This window comes from Moschus berezovskii, chromosome 7 (genome assembly GCF_049115385.1).
Source record: "Moschus berezovskii isolate FMDL1 chromosome 7, NW_MosBer_1.0, whole genome shotgun sequence".
NCBI classification, from domain to species: Eukaryota; Metazoa; Chordata; class Mammalia; order Artiodactyla; family Moschidae; genus Moschus; species Moschus berezovskii.
In genome coordinates, this window is record NC_142466.1 from 34,210,988 (window position 1) to 34,237,175 (window position 26,188).

The window sequence follows — 26,188 nt, forward strand, 5'->3', positions numbered from 1 at the left end:
TTACTTCGTTTCTACAATGAGGGTTAGAACTGAAGCCTGTGAAGTGCCCGGCACAGGGAGGGTGAGCAGCGTTGTCTGCTGTTAGCAATTTCTTCTGTAGTGCCTGTTGCTAAATGACAAGCCTTATGCAGCGTTTAGTTAGCATCTCTTTATCAGTGGTGGTATGGGTTCTTAATAATTGTGTCATGTATACACTTAGCCTTTTCAGTTAACCACTTTTAAAAAAAATACTTTTGCTGAAGCTTAGTTTTGCTGAAGAAAATGGGAGTGGAGAAAAATATCCCCTTTCTTACTCTTCACTGAGAATCAGTCATGGAGGAGCATAATTCTAAAATCTTGCGTGGCTTTTGGGTACTTTATGAACCTTTTTATGGTAACCCAGAGGCAAGACACTGAATTAATACATTTCCATGGAGGGGCTGTTCTTTTAACCTCTCTTCTTCCTCCTTGCCCATGTATGCTTTGGTAAGGGACTTTTCCAATCCACAGAGGAGGTTGTCACACTGGGGATGCAGCTTCATAGATATGCAGGTTATTGGTGAGCCAAAGAGCCTTTCTGTCTGTAAGACTAAGAAAAAGGAAGATTAGAAACAGTAACAACCAAACCAGAAGCCCTACCCTAACCAAAAAGAAAATACAAACTCCCCCCCCTTTATTTTCTGAAAAACCTTGTGCTTTTTATTTTTAAATAACCCAGAACCTAAGCATAGCATGCTGACTTGGATTTTTAAGTTTTAAACTTTTTTTTTTAACAGCTTTTATAAAGGGTACATCTTCATTGTGAAAATCTCATTAAGAAGACTACAAAGAGAGTAAACACTTCGTGAGTGGCTGCCACCAAGGAACCGTTTTATTAACATCTTTTTTAGTCATGCTTTCTCATTTATGTATACATACAGGTGTATGGATAGATGCTCATTACGTAAAAGGATTATGGATACATGACTTTTTAAACTCAGGCGTGTCATAGATATCTTTCCATGTCTGTAAGTAAAGCTGTCCATCATAATTTTTAATGGAGTCTTAGTGTATCATTGTACCGTAATACACTTAACGAGTTCTTGGTTTGTGGACACTGAGGTTGCTGCCAGTTCATTTAATTTATGAAGAGTGGTGCCTCAATATGGGCATTCTTGTTTGCATTTGTATTCTTATTTACTAAAGGGGATTTCTTAAAAGTGATGTTCCTGGGAAAAGGGATACAATTTTGTATATTTTAAAACAGTGGTTGGCAGACCTCTTCTATAAAGGCCCAGATAGTAAATAGTTTAGAAGCCATGGGTATCTGTAATAACTATTCAATTCTGTCTTTGTAGCTACAAACAGCGGTAGAATATAAATATATATAAAGGAATAGGTACAGCTGTGTTTCAATAAAACTTTATTAATATAGAAGTGGGCAGCAGTCTAGCATTTGGCTCAGAGGCTGTAGTTGCCTACTCCTGTCTTGAAACAAAGGAGAAACTGATGGGGGCTGGAAGTCTATCCCCAGTTGTCTGTAAGCTCATTGCATCTTAGAAATGTCTTCTCATCTCAGGGTAGTATAATAGGTTGATTACTTTCTTTCCAGGTATGCGATAATCAATACCTCTTTAAAAAACTTATTATAGGAGGTTTTCATACTTTCACTACTTGTAAAGCTTAGTAAATTTTAAAATAAGAAGATGTATGTGCCAATATACATTTGTTAACAACTTGTTGGGCAGAGAAATAGTATCTCTAAAACTTACATTTTAGAGGCGATATTGTACGTTTTCTTACCTGTAGAAGACTGCTTTGATAGAGTAAGGTTCTAGAGGTATCCTTAAGTAAGTCAGAAGGAAAGTTAGCAAGAGAAGTATCATTTCAGCAGAAATATACCACAGATCAACAGGGTGACATTGAATTAGTTACTGAACCTTTACAGGCTAAATTACACTCAGAAGACTGCTCTGTGCATAAATAGAAACCTCCTTGCATCTTGAATTTTTATAAAATAGGAATTACTGGCTCCTAAATGCCCTAAGGGTATTTGTTGAGGATTGGGTGGAATAATGATATGGTTAAAAATCACTGTTTGTAACATTGGGTCACTGGTGCCACTGTGAATTTTAAGAGATTTATTTATTATTTATTTTGCATGCATTGGTTGAGTATCTGCTGTGTGAAAAGGTGATTGAGAGAAAACCAAGGAGAAGCCAGTAAGTTCTTGCCCTTCAAGAGGAAAAACATGTAGTGTTTATAAAGTCTGCAGTTGTATAGTGCTGACTGCCATGAGGGTGGTAGAATGCTGGGGTGGGAGATGTCTTCTACCTGGGAGTATCAGGAAACTTAATGGAAGAAATGGCCTCCAGAAATACAGAGATGTTCAAAAGTTTAGTGCAAGGTTTCCCTGGCAGTCCAGTGGTTAAGAATCTGCCTCGCAACGCAGGAGACATGGGTTTGATCCCTGGCCGGGGAAGATCCCAAATGCCTCAGGACGACTAAACCACGACTATTGAGCCAGCGTGCTATAGAGTCTGCTTCACAAAAAAGACAAAGCACACAACTTGAGACACCCCCACACCATAGCTCGAGAGTATCCCCCTGCCGCAGCTGGGGAAGGCCAGCTCACAGTGAGGAAGAACTAGTGCAGTCAAGAAAAACCCACAATAAAAAAAAAAAAAAAAAAAGTTTAGTGAAGGGGCCCAAAAAAAGCAGTATGAGAGCTATGTCAAACTAGGACAGGAAAGCCGACAACATACGCGGGAGCCATTATAATTAGACTGTCTTTTACGTATTTAAGGCTTCCCTGGTGGCTCAGATGGTAAAGTGTCTGCCTGCAATGTGGGAGGACCTGGGTTTGATCCCTGGGTTGGGAAGATCCTCTGGAGAAGGAAACAGCAACCCACTCTAGTACCCTTGCCTGGAAAATTCCATGGACGGAGGAGCCTGGTAGGCTATAGTCCATGAGGTCACAAAGAGCTGGACATGACTGAGCGACTTCACTTCACTTAAGTATTTGTCATGAACGAGGACGAGGGATGAAGCTGGAAGGGCAGGGCAGAGCTAGGCTGTAGAGGGCCTGGAAGGAACTTTGTAATTGGTAACTTGTGGGGAACATCTAGGAGAATGTGTTTGACAGTTGGAGGGGTGGTATGTGGCTCTGGTTGATGAGTGTGAAACGCATTATCAATCACTTAAGGGTTACGGCAAAGGTCTGAGCATGCTCTTGTTAGAAATGGTCTAGATGGAGAGAGATGATCTGGAAGGTGTGTGGGAGGGGAAGGGAAGGGGAAAATAGGCCTTCAGAATTTACTGGGTTTTGGAAATAGGAGAAGGCTTTTCACCATCATCTATAGTTCTGAGTCTTTGTTAATGGGATTCTGGTGATACTAATTCAAGAAAAAGAAAAAGCCAACAAAATCAGGGTAGAGGTGTAGTAAAGAAGGGTAGGCAGTGAACCCGTTTCCTTGTTTATCTCGAGGTGTTAACTAAACACTTGGAAATTTCAAGTGGGAGCTTGAAAGTGCAGGATTAAAATTCACATGAGCATTAAGGAATAGGGATTGGGGAGCATTGTTCTCATACAGGTGGCAGGTGAAACCAGGGGAGAGCGTGACATCTGAAAGGAAAGCATGTAGAGAGAAAATGGCATTTTAATAGCATTTCTTATTATGGTAAGTTATTGACATAAATAACTCTATCTTTATCTGAAGCTATGAACATCGAAAGCACACAAAATGGAAAACCCTGTGTTTTATCATTTATGAAGTGTTCTGTTGTCTACTAAACCTCTGTTAGATTTCAGGGGTAGAGGATTTCAGTTTGAAAAAATACCTTATAAGATCCTCAAGGACAGTGTAAGGAAGTCTGTCTTACTGTATCTTCTCACCACTTCCTGAGACCCTCAGAAACAGAGAGGTGCCATTGGTGGGGGAAGTTTAGGCTCAGTTTTTACCTGTTTGGTCCAGAGTACTGTGTACAGCTTTTCACCTTCCCTTGACCTCACCCCAGTTGCTCTAGGGTTGGGACGCTGGTGGAGTAGGTAGGAGGAGCATGGGTCTTCCACAGAAATCAACCTTGTATCCTTTTGTGCATTTTCTCTTTTTAGTTTGAGGTCCTCAGCAGGTTCCGAGGGGCGATTTCAGTGCACAGTATGACTTATGCTTGAGTTGGGAAAGGTTTTCCTGTAGGGAGCAGCAGGGGTGAATCCGCCTTCCGGTTTCCTTTCTTCTCTTATCATTACCTGTGTTCAAGCTTTGCATGCAAGGAGAATCACGTTCCTTCATTGATCTTGGGCATGCTGAACTATAGGCTTCAGCGTCATGGTGAAGGCTCCCTGCCAGCTCTCCTGGTTTCTGCACCCCATAATTCCACTGGCCGCTTGGTACTATTTGTGGTCTGCCTTCAGGCTCACTCTCCATAAGAAGACTAACCCATGTCACATGGGGCAGGAGCCTAGTCCACAGCCGTCTGCTTCTCTGGACAGCCACTGTGCATTAAATCTAGTTTACGTGCTCATTGTATGGCAACTTTTTTTTTTTTTTAATCATTATAGGCTTAATATAGATGGTTCAAGAAGTAACATGGGATGTTGAATTTTGGGGAGGGGGAGGGGTAATATTATCTCTTTCACGCTCTGGCATGTGACACATTTTTCTATCACATTTCATTCCTTAAACTCCCCTTTCCATTTTCTCATGTATACCTTTTCCAGTCATCTGCTTCTCTTGAATGTTGTGAAATTTAGGGAGGGGAAAAAATCCATTGATTTGTCCCATTTTGCGCTGTCCCTGAATGAAGATCAAGTGAAATGCACTTGTTTTCTTCCCAAGTGAACTCTTTGCTGAAAAATGCCACCCCGTCCAAAAAAAAATTCTTGGTGATCATGAGTTGAAAGTTGTCTCTCTGCCTTCATTAGAGAGTTAAGTTCAATGTTGTTCTTGATTGCTGTGAAAAACCAGAGAGACAGGCTGAGTGGTGCAAACCCAGAGGTTGAGTTCAAGGTGAGGAGGGTCCTTTTGATGTGATTTTTAGTTTAAATGCTAAAGCTAATGTCCCCAAGTTATTTCCTGCAGCATCCATGGAGTTGCCGATAACACTGCTGCTGAAGTTAGGGTTAGGGTTAGGGTTTTTCTCTCTTTAGAGTCTCCTTTCCTGACACTGACTCTCCAAGATCCCGAACCTTATGCCCTGATGTTTGCTTCTTTGTTCTTACTTCTTACTTTTTTTTTTTTTAAGAAGACTTTTGCTTTACCAGTTCTTTTTTGATTTTCAAGTTTATTTAGGCCAGTGGTTCTCTAACTTTTGTGCTCATCAGCATCACCTGGAGGGCTCATAAAACCAACCGGCCGGACTCCACCTGGCATGAGGTCTGTCATAGTAGGTCTCAGTGAAAGTCACTCCGTTGTGTCCAACTCTTTGCGACCCCATGGACTATACAGTCCATAGAATTCTCCAGGCCAGAACTCTGGAGCATCCTTTCCCTTCTTCAGGGGATCTTCCCAACCCAGGGATTGAACCCAGGTCTCCTGCATTGCAGGCGGATTCTTTACCAGCTGAACTATCAGGGAAGCCCCAGGTCTCAGATGGAACTTCAGATATATTTCAGATAGGGTTACCTGGTGATAGTAACATTCCCAGGCTGAGAATACACCTTGAGCCACTGACTTAGACGGCTATCTGTCAGTTTGCTGTGTAGTTTTCCAAAACCGTAGGGCTTCTTCAGACTTTATTCACCTGAGTTCCCTGGAAAATCTACTTTTTTTTATCTTTTATTTATGTATTGATTTACATTTTTTCTGGTATTCGGTCAAGTGATCCAGCTACACACACGTACACACTCATATATATACTTTTTCACCTTCTTTCCATTATAGATTATTCCGAGATATTGAATATAGTTCCATCTACTATACAGTAGGTCCTTGTTTATTTTATATATAGCCGTGTATATCGGAAACTCATTTTTAATTCATAGGTCAAGCCACTAGCATGAAAGTGAACTCAGAAAATTGCCTCATCCTTTCATTGTAAAGGTCTTGGCTGAGGCAGGAGTGGCGGGAGTGAAACGTGTCTCTCGCCTCTCCTTCCCGCAGTGGAGACTTGGGCATTCAGTCTCTCAGAGCCCAGACACATCTTCATAGTCTGTCAGCACAGCCTTCTAGGAAGCTGTCTACAAGTTGATGGAGCCGGCCCCTAATTGAGACTAATTGAATAGGTATAATTTTCAGTTTCCCTAATTGCTTGTGTTATTCCTTTGACACTTGAGGTTTGCTTGCCTGCCCCGAATTCCTTCCGTCCCTGTCTCAAACTTCTCAGCCCTAATGGGAATGGTGTGCTGGGGTGGGGAAGAACAGGGTATCCAGGGAAGTATCGTTACCTATGCTGTGTACCTACAGTCTGCTTAGGTGTTTCACCTGAGTCCCCTTCTTCAGCATTACCAACCCACCACAGTAAGTAGAATTATTTCCATTTTACAGATGCAATAAACTAAGCACTGTATCGGGAACTAACTGACCAACTTCAGAAGATACCACAGCTGGGGTTAAAACAGAAGTTTTGCTCCAAAGCCAGTGCTCTCTGCATATTACCTGGCTTTAGGATTGTTGGCATTGAGCCTTGAGGACAGAAAGAGTTTACCTGGGCATATAGATACATACATATATGTGACATTTGACTTAACATCAGTCATAACACATGGCGATGTATATGCCCATGAGCAACAACTTGGGGTGTTCCATTTCCAGTAAACTGGAATGACAAGAATGATTACAAGCCAGCTGAATATAATTGAATTAGGCACTTTTCTTTCTTGAGTCTGAAGTCCATCCATGGCATAGGTGCAAATAACTTCCTTTTCATTTTCTTTAGTGCTAAAACGCATGTAAAACAAGGATGAACTCTATTAAAACGATAGAAGGCTTTTCCAGTGAAACCCTAGTGTGGAGTATAGAGAACTTTGTCTTCATTTCAATTCTATTCAGCTTATCAAATGAGGGGAGAGCACAGTGACAGGCCTCAGGTTTCTTGTTTAAAAATATAGTAAAAAGAGTGTGGTGGAAATTTCCTTCCCACCCCTTACTTGTCTGATGGGGGAATTAATAAATATTTTGTGTAAAGCCCTCTGAGGCTCTGTTAGAAAGATCCTGTGTAATTTTAGCATTATTCATGGTCCATCAGGCTCCTCTGGGTGTCACCAGGGAAGAGAGATTTTTATCTCTTATCCCACATTTCACAGTAGAAAAAACAGGGTATTTTTGTTGTTGTTTGTGGCTGTGAAAATCTCCTGTAATCGTACCTGCAGCGGTTGCTTCCATCACAGAGCCCAGGGCCCTAGTTTACCCCAGAGGACCAGCTCCCGAAGCAGAGAGAGACTGAATCTCACTTAGGCAGGTCCTGGCTTCTGGGAGGATGCTGTCTCCTCCAGTCCCCCCCTGCCCCCCAATCCCCAGTCATCTTCTGTGTCTGTCAGCCTGGCGAGTAGCAGAACCTTAACCCTTTTCTGTTTTCTCTCCTCTCATCCTGATCCTGTAGCTCATTGTCCTAGGACGACTCGGAGAGGACTGTCCTCCCCCCTACTTAGTTCTTTCCCTACAACATCTTGCTTGTCCTTCTCACCTTCCTACAGATAACAGCCTGCATCATCTAAGGTCTCTGTAAGCACCAGCATATTTCTGACCATTCTGTATTGGCAGCTGGATAAATGCTGTTTTGACTCAGCAGTTCCTTTCTCATCACGAAGTGACGTTTTTCATTCTTAAGCTTTAGATTCTGTATACTTTGCCCTTCTGAGTCTTAGCCTTGGGTTCCATGGTTGGGAAGGCTTAGTGCTGGGATGTTTTCCTTCATTAAATCGCTGCCTGAGAGATGAAGATAGACATTATCTGCGCATCCAGCAACTTAGCTCTCCTTATTTTTCATTCATTGCTCTCTCTTATTTGCAGCACTGTGTTCAACATTCATCCCCGTCTTTACAGTGTGGGGTAATTAATTTATTTCTTTATCTGCTCTTTCTCACAAGCATCTCCTGGCTAGCTTACTGTTAAATCCATTTCACAGAATGGTCTGCCTGAATTCTTTGTGTTATCAGGGTAATTTTTCTTCTTGTTGCTTGGCGTCATCTGACCACTGACATGAGGCTGTTACTGCTTTTCTCTGACTTGGAATGTAACGGAGCTTGTACCCACCCATGTTCCTGAGTCCTCCTATGGGACTCTTCTCTGTCCCTCTGTTTTTTAAAACCAATTCTGTTTCTCCATTTTTTCCCCAGTTCTCCTTGGGTTCATCTCCTTTGCCTCATTCCTTCATTGCTAGACTGAAGCCACCAAAACACATACAGTTCAGTACTGCTCTGGGCTTATGGCCAGCTTCACCAGAGAGACTTGAGCTGGCGTGGAAGTTAGTTTATTTAGGCTCTGACTTTTTATAGTGCCTATCAGGCAAATGCCTACCTGAATGTTTAATGTTTATAAATAAAATTAAAGTTCAAATGGGCCCTGGCTTTGCAAGAAGCACACCAGACTCTATAAGCCCTTTTCTTGGGAACATGTTTCTTTTCCCAAGTTGTCACTTCTGTGCCTTATTCTTTCTTCCTTTCCACCTTCTGTACCCACCTGCTACACCCATTCAGCTTAAAGTATTTTTTTAAATTAAGTTTTATTGGAATATAGTTGCTTAACAAGCTTCAAGTGTTTTGAACGGTAGTTCCCATTTGCAATGTGGAGCCTTTTTCTGTCTTTTCAGAAGTCTGGTCTCTAACAGTCTTTATGTGTGATCTCAGTAAACATAAGATCATGTGTGTGTGTGTGTCAGAAGCCTGCCATATTTCCTCCCTACCCCACATAAAATGTGTTTTCTGGAAGCCCTTTTGACACTGAAGTGAATGCCCACTGGCCCTCCCTTGTTGAATTCTCCTGAGAGGAGAGAGAGAGAGGCCTTTATGCTTGTTGTCATATCTTTTGTTTCTGCTGATTATACACAAAGTAAGTTGTAAATAGCTCTCTTGCACACCGTGATTCTTTTGAGGTATGTACAGGAGAGAAGATATGCACTCAGCCCCAGCTTCCCAGGGGATGCTAGAGGGTCCCTTTCAGGGCCTCTTACTTCCTGTAGGGGCACTGGCCGAATGAAATTTAGATGAGTGCTAGACAGTTACCATCCGTAATGAAACCCTCAGCCTAGTGTTTAGAAATGTCAGCTGATCAGGTTAGTTTTTTCTTTGTATTTATCTTAAATGTTTTTATTTAAGATCAAAATATACAAAGACCCGAAAAAGAATTTTAAAAAGTCCTTTTAGTACTACTGCTTTCCAGAGATAAAAATCACTGTGAACATTTTGTGAAAATCATGGTAAATTTTGTTTTAAAGTATGATGTTGAAATACACACCGAATATTAGCATAAAGACAAGAGGATAAAACTGGAATTCTCCAAATCAATTTGAATTTTTAATTGCATTGAAAGCAGAGGTACACATCCTATTTTAGTATCTTAAAGTGGAGTACGGAGAAGGCAATGGCAAGCCACTCCAGTACTCTTGCCTAGAAAATCCCAAAAGTAGTTAAGGGGAACTCCCTGGCTGTTTAGTTGTTAGATCTCTGTGCTTCCACTGCAGGGGGCGAGGAACTATTCCTGGTCAGGGAACTAAGGTCCTGCAATGCTGTGTAGCGCGGCCAATTTTTTTTGTGTGTGTGTGTCTGCTATTTCTGACAGGAATTTTTTGATTGCTTATAACTAGCTGGCTAATTGTCTAGGTGTGCAAAATTATTACTAATTAAGTTATCAAGCTTTTATATCCTTTGTATTTTCCTTGGGACATTGTGAGGAACGGGAAACAGATATAGCTTGCCTTCCCCGTACACTTTTTCCCTGATAATTAATGACTCTAATTGTGGTGGGCCCGGTGGGGGAGTATTGTTAGATGGTGAACTCATGAGTGAAACTTTGTGGTTTTAGTTCAGATCTCAAATTTTTTCATCTTTAAGGAAGCCCATTTTCACGGATCATAAGGATTTTCTTTTCTGCTCAGAAATTCTAGGATTCTAAGATGGAGAGCATGCCTTACTTTCCTCTTAGTTCCTTTTTGTGATTTGGATAGTTGAAACATTCCAGTAGCCTGGCACTGTTTCCTCCCAACTTGCTCACAGACCTTTTTGTTTTCTCTTAGAAACTGTGTATTTCTAAGTGTTTGAGGTTGTAATTGAGTGTAATTGTAGTTGTTTAACTTTCTCCGTGCCTCTTGAGGGTGTTTATAAATGCCGTCTGTGAGGGTAGAAAGGAACTAGAAACTTCGTGATATGGTCAACTAGTATTAAAGTAAGTGGGAATTCTTCTGTGTATATGAAATGAAGTATTGTTTACACTTCATTTGCAGCATATACCTTCTGGCTTATGGAATCTGCTGTAATCAGTTAAGTAATCACCTTCATTAAGGTTTCATAGGAAGCTTTTGAGGGGTTGTTTTGATAGGAAACATTCTAAGAGTAACTTTTCCCCAGTTCTTCTTTTGTACCCTAGGGAGGGTTACCGTAGCCCAACTCACTGCCCTCCCCCAATGTGTCATTGTGGGGTGGGATCAACATTGTTCTGTGTGTGACACAACACAGATGCAGTGTCTCTGCGCTTCTCCATGCCCCCTTTCCTGCTCATTCCTCAAGTCAGAGGAGAGGTCCCCTTTAACCTTGCCTGTGTTGTCCTGGACCAAAGAGCAGGGAGTAGTAAGTCTTTATTTCTGGTGATACTTTCTTCATTTCCTTTAATTGTCTTCCTTGTTATTTCTAACCTATGAAACATCCACACATACCTCTAGAATGGATGCCACTAAATGCAACTATTATGTGTTTTTCATTAACTTCTTTGACATATGTTCTTGCTCTTTCTCATTTTAAGTTTGGGCTTTGTAACTTTCTAGCATGTGCCTCTGAGTTAGTTATTTAGCTACTCTAAAGCCTCCCTTTTTTTTTGCAAAATGTAGATCCTCATACCCCAAGAAAAGTGAAAGTGAAGTTGCTCAGTGGTGTCCAACTCTTTGCAACCCCATGGACTGTACCGGACAACCTCCTCCATCCATGGGATTTTCCAGGCAAGATTACTAGAGTGGGTTGCCATTTCCTTCTCCAGAGGATCTTCCCAACCCAGGGATCAAACCCCAGTCTCCTGCATTGCAGGCAGATTCTTTACCATCATAAGATTGTTTAAAGGATAAAACAGTTTCTCTTGATATAAGGTACCCATACAGCGACTCACACATTACAAGTGCTCAGTAAATGTGAACTCCTTTCCCTTCTCAGGCTCCAAGTGAGGAAATTAATGGATGAAGAGTGATTAATTTCAAAGACAGCCTATATTCATTCTATTTACATCACCTTATGGAAATAGGCAGGAAGAAAGAATAGGAGAGTTGAAAGGAACAGACAGGTTGGACCTAAAAATGCTTGAAAAGTTGACTGTTCTTTAAAAAATATATGTTAGTGATATTCACTAGTGAACTTGCAAAGTAGAGTTTATTGAAAATTGTTTAAATTTAGAAAAGTGAACAGATTTGTTGGTCAAAAGAAAGAAGGAAATACCTTCTAAGGCAGCACGCTTGGCTGAAAAATGATCTCTGAACAAAGAGAATTGATGGTCTGGTAGATGATCCCAGTTGGAGTTAAATAAAACACCGAAGGGGGACTTTGAGAGGGAAAGAAGACACAGGTGAGATGGAGCTGATTGATGAATTGAGATCTGAATACACACAGATAGTTAAGAGCTGACTCATTGGAAAAGACCCTGATGCTGGCAAAGATTGAGGCCAGGAGGAGAAGGGGGCGACAGAGGATGAGATGGTTGACTGGCATCACCGACTCAGTGGATGTGACTTTGAGCAAACTCTGGGAGATAGTGAAGGACAGGAATCCTGGCATGCTGCAGTCCATGGGGTCTCAGAGAGTCAGACACGACTTAGTGGCTGAACAACAAGATAGTTGTATGATTAATGGAGGAGGTATATATTTGGAAATATTGAGTAGTGATACAGAGAAAATTATAAAAAGCAGAAAATAGGTTTCAATGGAATCTAAGTCCTTTTCTGTCTTAAACATTTAAAAATGAAGTAAGCCAAGTGACTACTGCTGCTGCTGCTGCTGCTAAGTCACTTCAGTCGTGTCCAACTCTGTGTGACCCCATAGACGGGGCAAGAACACTGGAGTGGGTTCCCATTTCCTTCTCCAATGTGTGAAAGTGAAAAGGGAAAGTGAAGTCGCTCAGTCGTGTCCGACCCTTAGCAACCCCATGGACTGCAGCCCACCAGGCTCCTCCATCCATGGGATTTTCTAGGCAAGAGTAGGCAATATTTCATGATGAGATTGGCTAATTATAATAGGTTAACAGTTTTGAAAGGGAATCTTAGTGGCTTTCACTGTAAGATTCTAGATACAGAGAAACATTGACTGAATCATACCTTTTTTGTCATTTGTATTGTTAGAGCAGATATAAAGCTCTTAAATATAAATACAGTTAGTAAATAGTACATGTTGGTAATTAATGGCCTGCACCAAGAAGAGAAAAAATAAATTTGAACAGGTTTTTTAACAGCGGAAAGGAACTTTAGGCGTTACAGAATGCAGTTTTCTGAATTCCCACTTAAGAGAGGTAAGAGAAGAAAAGCCACCAGTTTCAAGCAGAAATTGTTTTTTTTCTTCCCTTTCCCTCATTCCCTCCCTTCCTTCCCCCTGACTTCCCTTCCTCTCTCCTCCTTCCTACAATCCACAGATATTTATCAAATGCCTGCTTCTGTGCTATATGCTGTGCATACAAGGGACAACAACATTTATGTGTATTTTTTCTTCTTAGAATTTACCTTTTGGTAGTCAGTAAACTTGGGTGTATGATGTTTACAATATATTTGACCTACTGAGTGTTCAAACTCTGTGGGGCCATGACGGCCTGTTGCAGAGCTGTGGCTGGGATGTCCTTGTGTTCGGGTTGTGTGTGTTTGTGTGCAGTTCTCAACAGCCTCCACACCCAGCATCTAACTCGGCCATATTCCCCCAGGTCCCAGTGGCATGTGCTGGCAGAGTGCTGGGTGCAGACTTCTGCCCAAACCTGGAGGAGCCAGACCAGAGGCTGGAAGTCCAGGTCGGAGTCTTACTGTTTTATCAGTCGGGGGTGTTGTGACAGTACCAGGGGTCTCTGAACGCTGAACAGATATATCGGATGCCATCCAGCAGCTGCTGGGACTGAGAGAGGGGTTGGTGGAGCATCTGTGCAGCAAAAAGTCCTTTTCAGGGTAAATTGTCTGTAATTAGAGCTCATTCATTTACTCATTCAAGAAGTCAAGACATGGTATATATACTGCAGTGAATAAGAACATGGTTTCTGAATGCTGCCTGCCTAGGTTGACATAAGTTGCTGTGAGTCCTTTGGCAAGTCACCCAACCCAACTTTGCTTTATTTTTCTCATCTGTGAAATGGAGATATCCCTTAGTAGCTGACTAATGAGGATTAAATGTTCTAACACATACCTAGCATTTAGCACAGGGCCAGGATGTAAGAGGCACTCTGGAAATCTTAGCTCTCAGCTTTTCAAATCATCGTTATGTGCTGAGAGGATGCTAGGCTCTGGGGACACATGGGCAAGCCAGTCATGCTTCCTGCACTGTAGTCTCCCAGGTCAGGAGAATGGAAGCTGTTCAGCTGGGCACTGTATTAGAAAAACAGGAGTTAATAATATTATCTTTCTTCTTCATGGTTTGGGAGATAGGTCCTCTGGTGTAATATTAAGTTTATTAGCAAAGAACATTTTTCATCAAAGTATTGACTTGGAATTCATTGCGTGGTTTTGGGAAATTAGAAGCGGAGTGATATGTTGCAGATTAAAAATATAAATATGACATCTTGGCCCAAGGCCTACCTCCACTGATGGGTACCTGTTAATAGTTAAGGAATGTGTGTATCAATGATACAAAAATGCAGGCTCAAGTTTCCATGTGGATGGTACCTCCCTTGCATGAGCACACCCATACCATTTTTTAGGGCCTCTGTTTGGCATCATTTTCTAAATTTTAAGACTTAGGGGATAAGCATAGTGAGCTCAGTGTTAAAACATTTTTTTTTTCTTTCTTTGTTTTTTTTTTTTTTTTTACTGATTTAGACACCCTGCATGAGAAAAGAGAATAGTTCTAAAAACTGACTTCTTCAGAATGGGTGTGATGGTGGAAGTGGTGGTTGTAGGAAGTTCATTTTTTATGATGCTCTGAAGGGGACACCATCTTCACACCTGCTTATGGGCTCACAGCGACCACCTGAGCTCTGCAGTGCCCTATGCTGGTACTGTCTGGGTGGTGTATGGCTGTGATCCAACAGAAAAGCAGGTGTGGCAAGTGTGAGACGTGATCATACGTTTCCCAGTTTTAGGAAGCTCACAACTTGGTTGTGACACATATGTGCCGAGTGATGGAAGACTCTTCATGAAGAGTAGTCTGATCCTTGACCCCTTCGGGGTGGGGGGACGAGTGATATTCTTCAAACACATCACCTGGAAGGGTCTGTCATGGGTGGTTGTTGGATAATCTGTTTTTGAACGTTGAGTTATGGCGCAAAGAGCAATGGGTTTTGCAGATGTGGGTGTGTGAAATAAACCTGAAGGAGACCAGTGGAACATATTGCTTTGAGATACCAAGGGAGAAAATGTATATTTACACGTTGAAGTGAAACCTTGGTAGTAGGTAGCTAAACATATTGTGGAGTTGACAGTGCTGTGTGAGCCTTGCAAGGAAGACCAAGTTACTGGGTAAAGAAAAGAAAGTGCGCATTTTGTTAGATGCCTCATCTTGCAACAGCATTTTGGCGGACAGTATGGAAAAGTTGAATCTGTGAAAAGATAGTCAACTACGATGCACTGGTGAATTAACTGGGACCCATTTGAATCATTTAGTTCTGTCTTTTCCTGTTCCTTTCTAAATACAGCTTCCATACAGTCTGATGATATCTGGTGCATATTCACGTTACGTTTGAGACTTAATGTATTCCTCACCAGCTAACAATTCCAGGAGTAGCTTTTAGCTTAGAGTCCTTTCATTCGTGTCAGGGTATGTGTATTCTGTTTGTTTTTTTTTTTTCCTATCGAGTGAGCCATTTCTTATTTTTTAGTCCAACTCTGCACTCCAGGGAACTCACCGTAGGACTGGCCAGGGTCGTTTACTTTTTCTGCTTGGATCTCAGACTTTCCCGCGGGGCCAGGCATTATAACCACGAGAGGATTTGCTGTTTGGCCTCTTGATTCTGAGAATAACCTCTTGTACACCTTGATTTAGGAGCTCTGGCTTGTTTATATCCTTTTCTGGGAAGGATTTTCCTTTAGACATAACGGCACCCATAACTGGTTTACTTTTGTGTTTTCGCTGACATGACATCTCAGGACTCATGGAGCCTCTTCCTCCTCTTACCTGTTTTCTTTTAACCCTTTCCTTTGGTCCCCAAATTTCAGATGTCTTAGCAGCTTTATTATTTAGTAATCCCAGGATCCTTGACACTCTTTCATGAATATGCTGTTGGTTTTGAATGGCTGTCATCGTTGAAGTCTGTGCCTGACTTGACTTTTGTAAGACTATCTGCTGTTTTCTTTGTGTGTGTTAATATACCTGATTCAGAGAAGTAGCTAGACAATCCCGACTTTAGATTCACTGTCTTTCTTGATTTTCTTCAGCGGCTTTTGAAGTGGGTATGAAACTGTGTACTTTCTTTAGCTCTGGAGGTTAACTGATACACAGACCCCCAAATTGTCCTTTTATATAATTATTTTATGGGAAATGGTCGTTCTAGTTTAGACCTCCCTTAATGTTAGTCGCTCAGTCATGTCCAACTCTTTGTGACCCCATGGACTGTAGCCCGCCAGGCTCCTCTGTCCATGGGATTCTCCAGGCAAGAATACTGCAGTGGGTTGCCATTCTCTTCTCCAGGGGATCTTCCTGACTCGGAATCAAACCCTAGTCTCTTACATTACAGGCATATTCTTTACTGTCTGAGTCACTGGGGAAGCCCTTAGACCTCCCTTGGTTGCTGTTAAATATTTGAGTTTTAATCAGAAAAAAAGTGACTATTTTAGTCTGACTGTACCTCATCGTGTGTTGTTATATTTAGCCTAGCACAGTTCCTTTCTTGGTTGGAAATGTAAGATGTGGGGTTTAACTTGGCATTTTTCACCACTGAAGTGCTTAGAAAATTAGAGTAAATAATAAACCAATATTTCAGTACCCGATTAGACACAATTTACTGTGATGTTTCATAAACCACAGACTTCTTTCTTCTATGAATGCGTGAAGGATCACTTTTTTTTCCAGACATACCGGGGTGCAAGTGTAAATTTCCATAAAATTTAAATGAGGTGCTTCCTGTAATTAATGAACAATTGTGGCTGCTCTCTAGTCTGCATTGTAATTAACCGTGATCAGGCTTGTTTAGTGATGACACTGTTCCTGTAATAATTTGACAAGCTACTGTGAATTTGCCAGGTTATTAAACAACCTGCAGCATTCACTTACAGCATCACAGGATGCGCTCGGCTGGTTAAATGCAGCATAAGGGCAAAGCTGAGCTGCCCATTGAAGTCTATCGATCACTAGAAACAGGTTTACATTCCAAGGATTTGGGAAAAGTTAATTAATTTTGCGCGAGTTGTCTTGAAAACTTTTTATTATATGGGAAACCTAATGGGGCGAAGCTGGTCATTTTTGTGAACTTCATAATGAAGCTAGCAAATTTTATATATTGTTATCATCCATATGAACACCCGGAAACTGAGATTTTTCCCTTTCTTACCCTATTAAATAGATTTAAAGCCGCCACCAACAAGTTGTTCCCTCCCCAAATTCACTCCCAGCATCTCTCAAATATAAGTTCACCTTTTCTTACTGAGTGTGTGCTGGGAACAGCAGAGGACCTGTGCTAAGCACAGTCCTGTCACAGGGTGAGGGAGCCATCTGAGGGGACGGGGAGCCATGTCCATGGTCACTAAGCACAACCACATGCCCAGCCCCCGTTCAGGTTAAGAACTGTTCAAAACGTTACTGTCTAGTTTCTGTGCTGTCTTTCATTCAGATTCTGTTTATTGACTAAACCACAAGGATTCCTGCCCAAAGTACCAGGCGGTCTATGCTTGACTGATTTTGATTTTCTAACATCAGCCTTGGGGTTTATTTGAAAAATGTACATACACTGCAGCTTTAACAAGTCAAGTGACTGCATGTTTTTGACCATGGAGTCGAGTATATCTGAAGATCATTAAATTTAGAGGGGAAGGGAGGGGAGGAGAATAAGTGTAGTAGTCATTGTACCATTGCAGAGAGAGGGAGGGAGTGTGTGTGTGTGTGTGAGAGACACATGGTTTTTGTCTTTTCATCTTCTCCAAGAGCCAGAAAGTTTCCTGCCGCTCTCTTTCCAGCTATTGACAAATGATTGCCAGATGTGAGATCTTTGCAGTGTTCTTTCCCTTAGCAAACCTGCAGCGATGGGATATTTGATTCTCCCCTGCCCATTTCATCTCCTTTCCACATCTGCCAGGGACACACAAGCAATACATCCCTACATGAGAGTTTAAAGTTGATTCAGCTCCTTTTTTCCCCTCTGATAAAATGTGTTTGGAGACAACAGAATGAGGTCCATATGACTTTCTCTCAACTTCGCTGTATGAAATTAGTTGTTTATTTTACTTATCTACCTCTCAGTAATTGAACGATTTCATTTTAGTTTTGGGCCATGGAAAATTTGATGCAACTCTGGGAGTGCTTAGAGTTTCCTATTGTCTGCTTGCTGCAAGTATACCATCATCGCGACTTCTCTCTGATGGTCTCAATTCTGATAAAAGCTAGACTGGTGGTTTCAGTGGACTTCCTAGGAAAGTAGTTTTAATAAACAACTGTCAAAACACTAAGTGTAGTATGTCTGGTAAAATTCAGTAGTCATTTAAGATCTAAAAAGCCATCCATGAGGGGGAAAATTCAACTTGTTTGGCTTGATTAGCCTACCCTATATTTGTGTCCATTGTCAAAGTTGATATGGATAAGGTCCTAGTTTTAATCCCAAATAGTTTATAAAAGAGAATGTACAGTGAGTTTTGGAGGCATTTGAAATTAGCCTGTGTAGGCCACACACATAATCACTAACATGCACAGAAGCCTCTTGCATCTGCTCGGAATCTGTATTGATATTGATTTTTTTCTCATCTCAGTTTTAAAATATTTTCCAAAATGCTCTTGTAGCTTATGTTCATACTATAGGGTGGGCTGACCCAGGTGGCCTTTCGGTTTTCCTATTACACTTTTTGGCAAAGGAAAAGGCCCCTTATTCCCTGAATAAGATCAGCGTTTTAATTTTTTTTTTAACATTTAAAAAATAATCCATAAAATGTCTGCCACATGTTCCCTAGTTGATGGAAAGTGTTTTCCAAATTGGAGCCATAGTATTGGATTCTTATTGTAACAGTGCTCATGTTTACTATTTCTGCTGCCCGCTTAGCTACCTGTCATTATGCGCGTTTATTTTTTCTATGAAACGATGATTATAAGAAAATTACCATTTATGAATTTCAGAAGAAAAAAATTGTTTTTACTCTTAAGTAAATGGCTTTGCCCATGTGAGACTCAAAGTAGGAAATCTGTGAAGCCTGTTTTTCATTCTGTTCTTTTTAAAAAGTAACAAAGCAACGACAAACAAAACCTAATAAGAACAAAACCAAAAAGCCAATGCTCCTGAAGAGAAGAAATCCTACTTAAACCTGAGAAAAAGAGGTAAAGGAAACCCATCAAGGTGTATACATGAAATATTTGTAACTTTTGGCCTCTCAATTATATTGCACTTCAGTAAAGCTTCACAAAGAAAAAAGGGCACAGCTGTTTACCCCATGTTGCCAAAATGTTGCATCTTTCTATGGGAAGTGCCTATTGAACAGGGTAAGTGCCTATTGTAGTTGAAGACACTGTTCTCTTAAAAATGAGGCAACGGTCATGAAGAGGGTCGTAAGTTTAAACAACACCCCCCAAAACAAAATTACCACAGCTGAAAGGGATCCCTGTGGAAAAACTTGTATTTTTCATGTCCTCCAGTGTTCCCCAAGGACTGACGCCAGGCCAGGCACTCAGTGGACGCCACTGGCTGAGAAGGTGGAGGCGAAGAGTGCTTTCATAAAACAACAAGGTTAGGAACTCCTGTGGCAGGAGCCAAGTTCCTTCGAGTTTAGATCACTTCACATGATTTGCTCTCGCTAATGCATTTGCTGGTTGCTCATGCCTTCCTGCTTTTTCCTCTACATGGTTACTCTGGGAGGCAGAGAGGTGCAAAGCAATGGAGGTGTCATCCAGTCCGCGTGTCTAGGGAACGTCCTTCAGAGGACGACTTGTCACCAGCCGTCAAAGAAGAGAGTGGCTTTGTGGTCTCTGAACATCTGGCAGCGCTGCACAGGAAGCTGAGGGGGTGTCATTAATTGTGATGAAATAATTTAAACCATCAGGAATAAATGAGGCTGTTAAGCTAAGTTCAGATTCCATTTGCCATGCACATGTGTCTAGCAGCCTGTGTGCAGTTAAAAAAAATTGAATTATATTAGCTCATGAGTAGAAGTGAAACAGATACTGTAAATGAAACAAGTTGCTCTGTGGTGATGACATCGTGTTGAACCACTTCATGGAGTTACAGTTTGTAGGATCAATATATTGAGAGTGGTATAGTATTTAATGAATTTTTACATAAAAGGATGCTTATGGTATTGAGGCCTGTAGTTAGGACCACTGGGTTTATTAAGAGCACAGAGAAGAGGGATAGGTGGGTGGGTAGAAAGAAGCAAGCCTTCAGGTCACAGTGGGTGGGTCGATGGAGTTCTTCATCTGCTAAGTCAGGCTGGGTTGATTCATAGCTGACCCTTTCATGGATTCTGGCTTTGACTACAGTATTGGGTGCTTTTGCTCTGCATACCTATTCCAGGCTGGAGGACGATTTCTGATGACCAACTTTGGATGTCCTTTCAAGAGCTTCCTTCACTTTGGGCACATCTGCGTTGTTCTCTTAAGAACACAATCAGCTCTCTTGTGATAGATGACTCCTCAAGAAGATGCACGTATTTATTTTTAAGATTTTGCATAATCAGTGAAGACTGATTTCAAATATAATTTTCAGGCACAGTGGAAAGAGGCAGTTTTCACTTCTTTACAAAGGCAAGACTGTCAGGTTGGAATGTTGGGACATCTCTGAGGTTTTGAGCTCTAAGCTGAGCAATGATGTGTAGGTTCCAAGTACATTTCTAAAGTAAAAGTCATTCCTTTTACACATGAGCAGAGTCTGCAAATTTGAACTTTTATTTAAAAATAAACTCAGGAATCTGAAAAAATGAAATGAGGCTGTTTAGATACAGGAAGCATTTTTAAAAAACCGTCAAAGTCATCCCTCTTGCAGGCAGAGGCAATGGTCCAGAGCCTTGGCAAGGTTTCGACAAGAGGCATTTTGCTAGGAATGACTTATCTCACTTTGCCCTGTCCATCGCCTAGCTACCTCACTGCCTTTCTCTCTCCCTCATTGTGTGTCTCCTTTATCTTTTCCTTTTCCATCTTCTCACTTTTTTTGTCCGTTGATATTCAGTTCTCCTTAGAACCTGTTCTCATTCTCCATCCTCCAAAGAAACAAACTGCAGTTCTTTTTCATTTATAGTGTTATAAATGTTGCTGCAACTAGTTAAAAGATTAATATCGGTAATTACTTCAGTTGTAAACTTAGAAAATTTAGGTTGCATTTTAATATAAACTTGTATGTGACCATTGGTGGATTTTTTCCCCAAGGAATATGAATGAAACTCGATTAGTGTTTTTTTTTGTTTTTTTTTTTAAGGAATGCAGACTACTCACTAAATTATCCCTTTACCTGGATGCTTGAATGGAATTGTTTTGATGAAAACCAGAAATTTGTGGTTTTGAGTCACCATCTTCCTTCTTACTTGAGATAGAAAGATGTTCAAGTCAAAACACTCAAGTTTCCTGATGTCTTACAGAGTAACCAGTAGTTAGGATAATGCTTCTTGTGTGTATTGATCTTTGGATTTAATTTTAATTGATGGAATAGAATAGGAAGACTTGTGTCTTCTTGGCATTGTTGGAAGGATTGAAGGAGTTGAGGTGTGTGTTGGGGCACTGTGAAATACTGATGTGATGGGTTATTGCTATTATATAAATGTATCTACTAACATCTATTGGCTAAGCAGATAAAAATTAAGAAGAAATTTTTTCCTGAAAATTTCATATACCTATCATTTAAAGATTATTTGCCTTTAAATGCTTTAACAATTATTCTTCCAACAATAAGGATCCAAGGGAACCTAGGAAATTTTGCATAAGACACCTATTTTTCTTTCTTTACTTGCAAAAATTCACTGCATTCATAGGGCATTTATTTGTTTCTCTAATAAGAAAATGATAGTATAATGAACAAACTTAATGGTATCAAACAGGAAATGTTGCGGGGGTTGGATGGGTGGCAGGTAAATCAAGAGTTTGGGATTAACATATACACACTACTATATATAAAATAGATAACTGCCAAGGACCTACTGTATAGCACAGGGAACTCTTCTCAGTATTCTTTAATGACCTCTATGGGGAAGAAATTTGAAAAAGAATAAATGTATGTATATGTATAATTGAATCACTTTGCTGTACACCTGAAACTATATAGAAATCAATTACACTCCATTATAAAATAAAAATTAAATTTAAAAAGTGATAGTATACTCAGTAGTTGCTCAAAGTTTTCTTCTGGAAGTGTTTTAGTAAATTAAAGGTAAGAATATGTAGTTTCATGAACTTAAGTCGCCTCCCACCTTTTATTTTGATGGTGTATGAACTGGTTGTCCCTACATCTATAGGACCTTCTTTATTCTTTTTCTGCTGTTGTTACTATCACTGTCTGCTTAAGTAGTATTTAATTTGTAAATTTTATGTCTTGAATTGCATATTTCAGGTACATTCTAGATGAAGTAGATGTTGATTGAATGGCCTGAGGACTGCATTTGGCATCCTTTCTCCATACCACTGTTTCTGTGAGAGGATGCTGTTGAGATTGCAGAGGACCAGCTTAACTTAAGCTGATTGTGTTAGGAACTGTCAATATTAATATAAGAAACGTTGAATAAGATGCTTATATTTTTACTTTATGTGAGTTCCCATGTTATAGTAACTTCATAGATGCTTCATGCAGGGAGAGAGAAAAAAATGAGAAAACTGGGAAGTATTTTAATTCTTGGCTTCAATAGAGAGGGAGAGAGAAAAAATGAGAAAACTGGAAAGTATTTTAATTCTTGGCTACAATAGAGAGAATTCTGTGTTCTGGAGTGTGTGCATGTATATGCATTTGGTATATACATACAGCGTGTATATCATTACATACATGCCCACATATTTTGTTTACAGAAATAGCTGGTGATGTTCTGTTTGGATATTTCGTTGGAGCTAGGCATAGTAAATAATTTACATTGAGAACATAAAGTCTCCCTTCCTTCACTCTCAAAGGAAAGAAGAAAAGCCTTTTGTTTGGCTGGATAATGGAACCTCACTTTGTGTGAGATTCTTTAGGACTCTTGTGATTTCAAATTTTAAACCTGGAAACAATCTGAAGTTATATCATGTAAGGTCTCCATTTTACAGATTTGAAAACCAAGGCCCAGAAATTTTAAAAGTCTTGCCCCAAATTACCTAGTTAGTGAAAATTCCCCATTTCTGATGTGTAAGAACCTTTAAAATACTGTCTACTGGCTTTTTATTCCTTTAGCATTTATAAGCATTATATGACTGTGTTCTAAGTTTATCGTTGAAAATTATTTAACTCAGTGTGTCTCTTGTTCAGTATGATTTGAATGGACAGAAAGAATGCAAAGAGGCCACAGTTTCAGGTACCACAGTAGTTTTCTTAGCATGTTACCCCACAAGAAAGCAGGTCTTTCTGCCTGATGCAGGAGCAAACTTGATGCTAAGAAGTGGAATGTTTGGGGCTGGCTTTTTTTTTTTAAGCTTGCATTGTCAGTATAGAATTTAGATATTGGACAAAGGCTAGCCCTTGAACATTAAGAAGTGGAAATTTTCCCATCTAAGTAATCCCCGTTGCAAAAGAAAAGTGCCATTGTCGACATCTGAAGAATGGAATTGCTCAAGAATATAAAGTTGTTACTCTTAAATGTTCAGTTTGTGCCAGTGGAGTTTCATGAAGTGTAGAAGAAGACCACGTCCCCTTGAAATCACTGTTATTATAAAAACCATCTTTAAGTGCCTTTTTGGGTATGGTACTGTGTTTGCGTCCTATAAAAAGTGAGCTGAATAGACAGGGTCTCTGCCCTCTAGTTTATAATCAAGAACAGATATAATGCAGCTGACATCTGTTATTGTATTAAGGTCCTACAAATAAACATTGATCAAATACATAAATAAAAGTTTTATATCAGAGACAAGTAAAAATCTTTCTGCTTGCCTGATTCATCCCTACACTGAAACCATCCGTGGAAGTTGTAAAATGACTAAACTGGACTAATCCTGACACCAGGATATTCCTTTAGGTTGTTATTTTTTAAGGGTTTTCATGGAGTGCTGGCATTACCATCATGTTACTGATAGCTTATTGTAAACGGGTCTAGATTCAGAAATGTTTTTATCTTCCTGGTTAAAGAATTGGAATGAGTTGAATTTTCTTCCCACTTTGGATTGTTTTATTTTTGTGACACTCGCAGTGGTATTACGGCATTCAAGAGTACATTATTTATCCAAGCCCCTTATTAGTAGAAATGATATGTCTTTTAAAAATTAGCAGCCTTTTCCCCCTCTGTCAGTCACTAGAAATTGTGTTACAACAAATATAGGAGTTTAGGATTGATGCTGTAGTGAGGTAAACTTATATATCAAAAAAAGGCTTTGAAGGGGATATTTTAAGAAGGGGTAAGTTCGCAACTTAGGAGTGAGTGGATCTGGTTTAAGATTGAATGAAATGATACCCACTAAAATTCAGCATCTAAAAGTTGGCAGGGGAGATAGGTATTGAGTTCGGTCAAATATTTTCTTTCTGCATGCTTCAACTTTAATGCAAGGTATTTTAACAGTCACTTCAGTTTTGAAGTGTAGGGGAACTAAAACAGCAACACTGGGAAGTCTAAACATGAACCCATATCAAAGTTCAAGGCGTTAAAAAAGTAGCTATCCCTACCCCAGTGTAGGTGTCTGTCTGTGTAAATTAAAGCATGTGGGTGCATAAATTAATTAGAAGAACAGTCAGAGATATAAATCAGACTTATTTGGTACACTGATGAAATGAGCATTGTTTATAAGATTATCTTGTTATTTAATCTCTTCTGTGTAAACCTGGCTGGTTAGCATTATGAAGTAATAATACAATTAATGTGATGATGGTATACTTTTTCTTAGTACAGGCCCGATCCTGCAGGCTTTGCTTGACTGGGGTTGGTGTGTGTAGAGGACCATAAGAACTGGAAATTTTAATTAGTGAGAATGTTCCTCCTTTTCCCCTCCAGTTGTGTGGGTTTTTTTTTTTTAAATCTCAGGATGTTCCCTGGATAGTTTATTCTTTTTGAACCACTAATCTACTGACCTCAGAAGAAGGAACTGCGTTCAGATATTATTTTCTCAAAACCGTGCAAAGTTCATTATGAGAGCTACCTGCTGTCTGCCAGCTATACTCTGCTGTGCCACTGGATCTCAAATAAAGAGAAAGTTTTACTTATAAATGAAACCATTAGGAATTTCTTGAATAAACAAGGTTTTTTTTTCTTTGATGTGCAAAGCAATTTTGTTTATAACCATCAGTCATGTAAGTCCATGTCTAACACATGCAAGGAACATTCGTTATCTTTTGTATGAAATGGAAAGTGTTCTTGTCAGCCAGAGAGTAGAAAACAGAAATGTTTAAAAAAAAAAAAAAGCTAAACAGAATCCTAGTGCAAAAGAAAATTGCTAGTGTCATTATTTAGTATTTGATTCAGAACTTTTGCTTGATATTTTTTTTTTGCCTTTATTTACTCTGCCTGCTTTCTCAGTGCCCACCCCCGCTGCAACCCAGACTCCGTGAAGTTGTTTTTTCTATGTCCCCAAATGAAAACTTTGCTTATGGGAAATTAAATAAAAGCTGTCCATTTGATTAATCTTGCTCTCAGAGTGCTTACCTGTTCCATGACGTTCTTTTATTCTTTAACAGAATTTGATAGTGGTATCCTATAATTTATCTAAGGAACTATTGAAAAGAAAATCACAGGTTATTCCTTCTTGATTGACTTTTATGAATAGAGGCTGATGACTTGTTCCTACTTCATCTTACTGAGAGAATGGGTTTAGAGCACAGTCCTTTGAGGATCATTCACAAGGCAATTAGGAATGTGTATCATAAAATCTTAAAATTGTGATTTCATTTTGCCCTAAAGAGTTAGGGCTTTTTTCCTTCTCTGCTGGTCTTTGTCAACATTAGACATTTCCAAATTGACAAAAAGGATGTTTGGATATATTGTTTTCAAGATTTTTGTGTCATCTCCGTAGGAATGCCACACATCTCCCAGTTTCAACAGTGATTTTGATGCCATGACAGCATCCTCTGTTAGCAGAATATGTATTACTTCTGTGGTTTTGTGAATCAGTAACCACTAAAAGATTTCAGACCAATCACCTGTGAATGCTTTGTTCAGAGTTTGCTTAATGAGAGAAACTGTGGTGTAAGACAACCTCACACTACGTGAAAGGATACATTTTCTCTGTTACACTTGGCTCTTTTCTAGATTATGCAACTTGGATTTTCAGTTACTGTGGAACTATGCAGATATGTCTGATGGAGTTCTGTTTCCTGGAAGCCTTTCAGGACAGTGCTTGTGAAACCAGTATTGAAATCAGGGGATACGCTGATGGGAGTCAGGCACATGGTGGGACATGATGCCTTCTGGGTTAAAGAAGTGACTAATAACAGTGGGCTGACTGTTCTCCCCTTGCTTACTCGAACTTGCTTCTCAGATCTGATAGGAAGCAAGTTTCAGAGAGCTGAGAGCGCAATGTGAAGCTACATGTCCTTTTTCTAGCTAAGAGTGATACATATGACTAGAGTGTATGAAAAGCTCTGGGGTATAGTCTGGCCCTCTTTTGAGTAGAAGCCCTGGTGGAAAAAGTAAAGGGCTGCAAGTTACACCCCTCAAATTTTTTCTGAGTATAGCTTCTCCATGGGCTGTCCATTCT

At 40.1% G+C, this 26,188-nt stretch overlaps 1 protein-coding gene across 6 annotated transcripts in view; it reads left to right on the plus strand.

The window, feature by feature from the left end:
- BNC2 (basonuclin zinc finger protein 2) overlaps positions 1-26,188 on the plus strand; it is a 490,816-nt gene that overhangs the window by 192,295 nt on the left and 272,333 nt on the right. For 4 of the 6 annotated variants that reach the window (XM_088837882.1, XM_088837885.1, XM_088837887.1 and 1 more), the window contains one exon: positions 12,996-13,079. The exons of the other annotated variants lie outside the window; for them this stretch is intronic. In XM_088837882.1, coding sequence (XP_088694008.1) covers positions 12,996-13,079 — 84 coding nt within the window. The remainder of the gene's footprint in view (positions 1-12,995; positions 13,080-26,188) is intronic. 6 annotated transcript variants of the gene reach the window in all.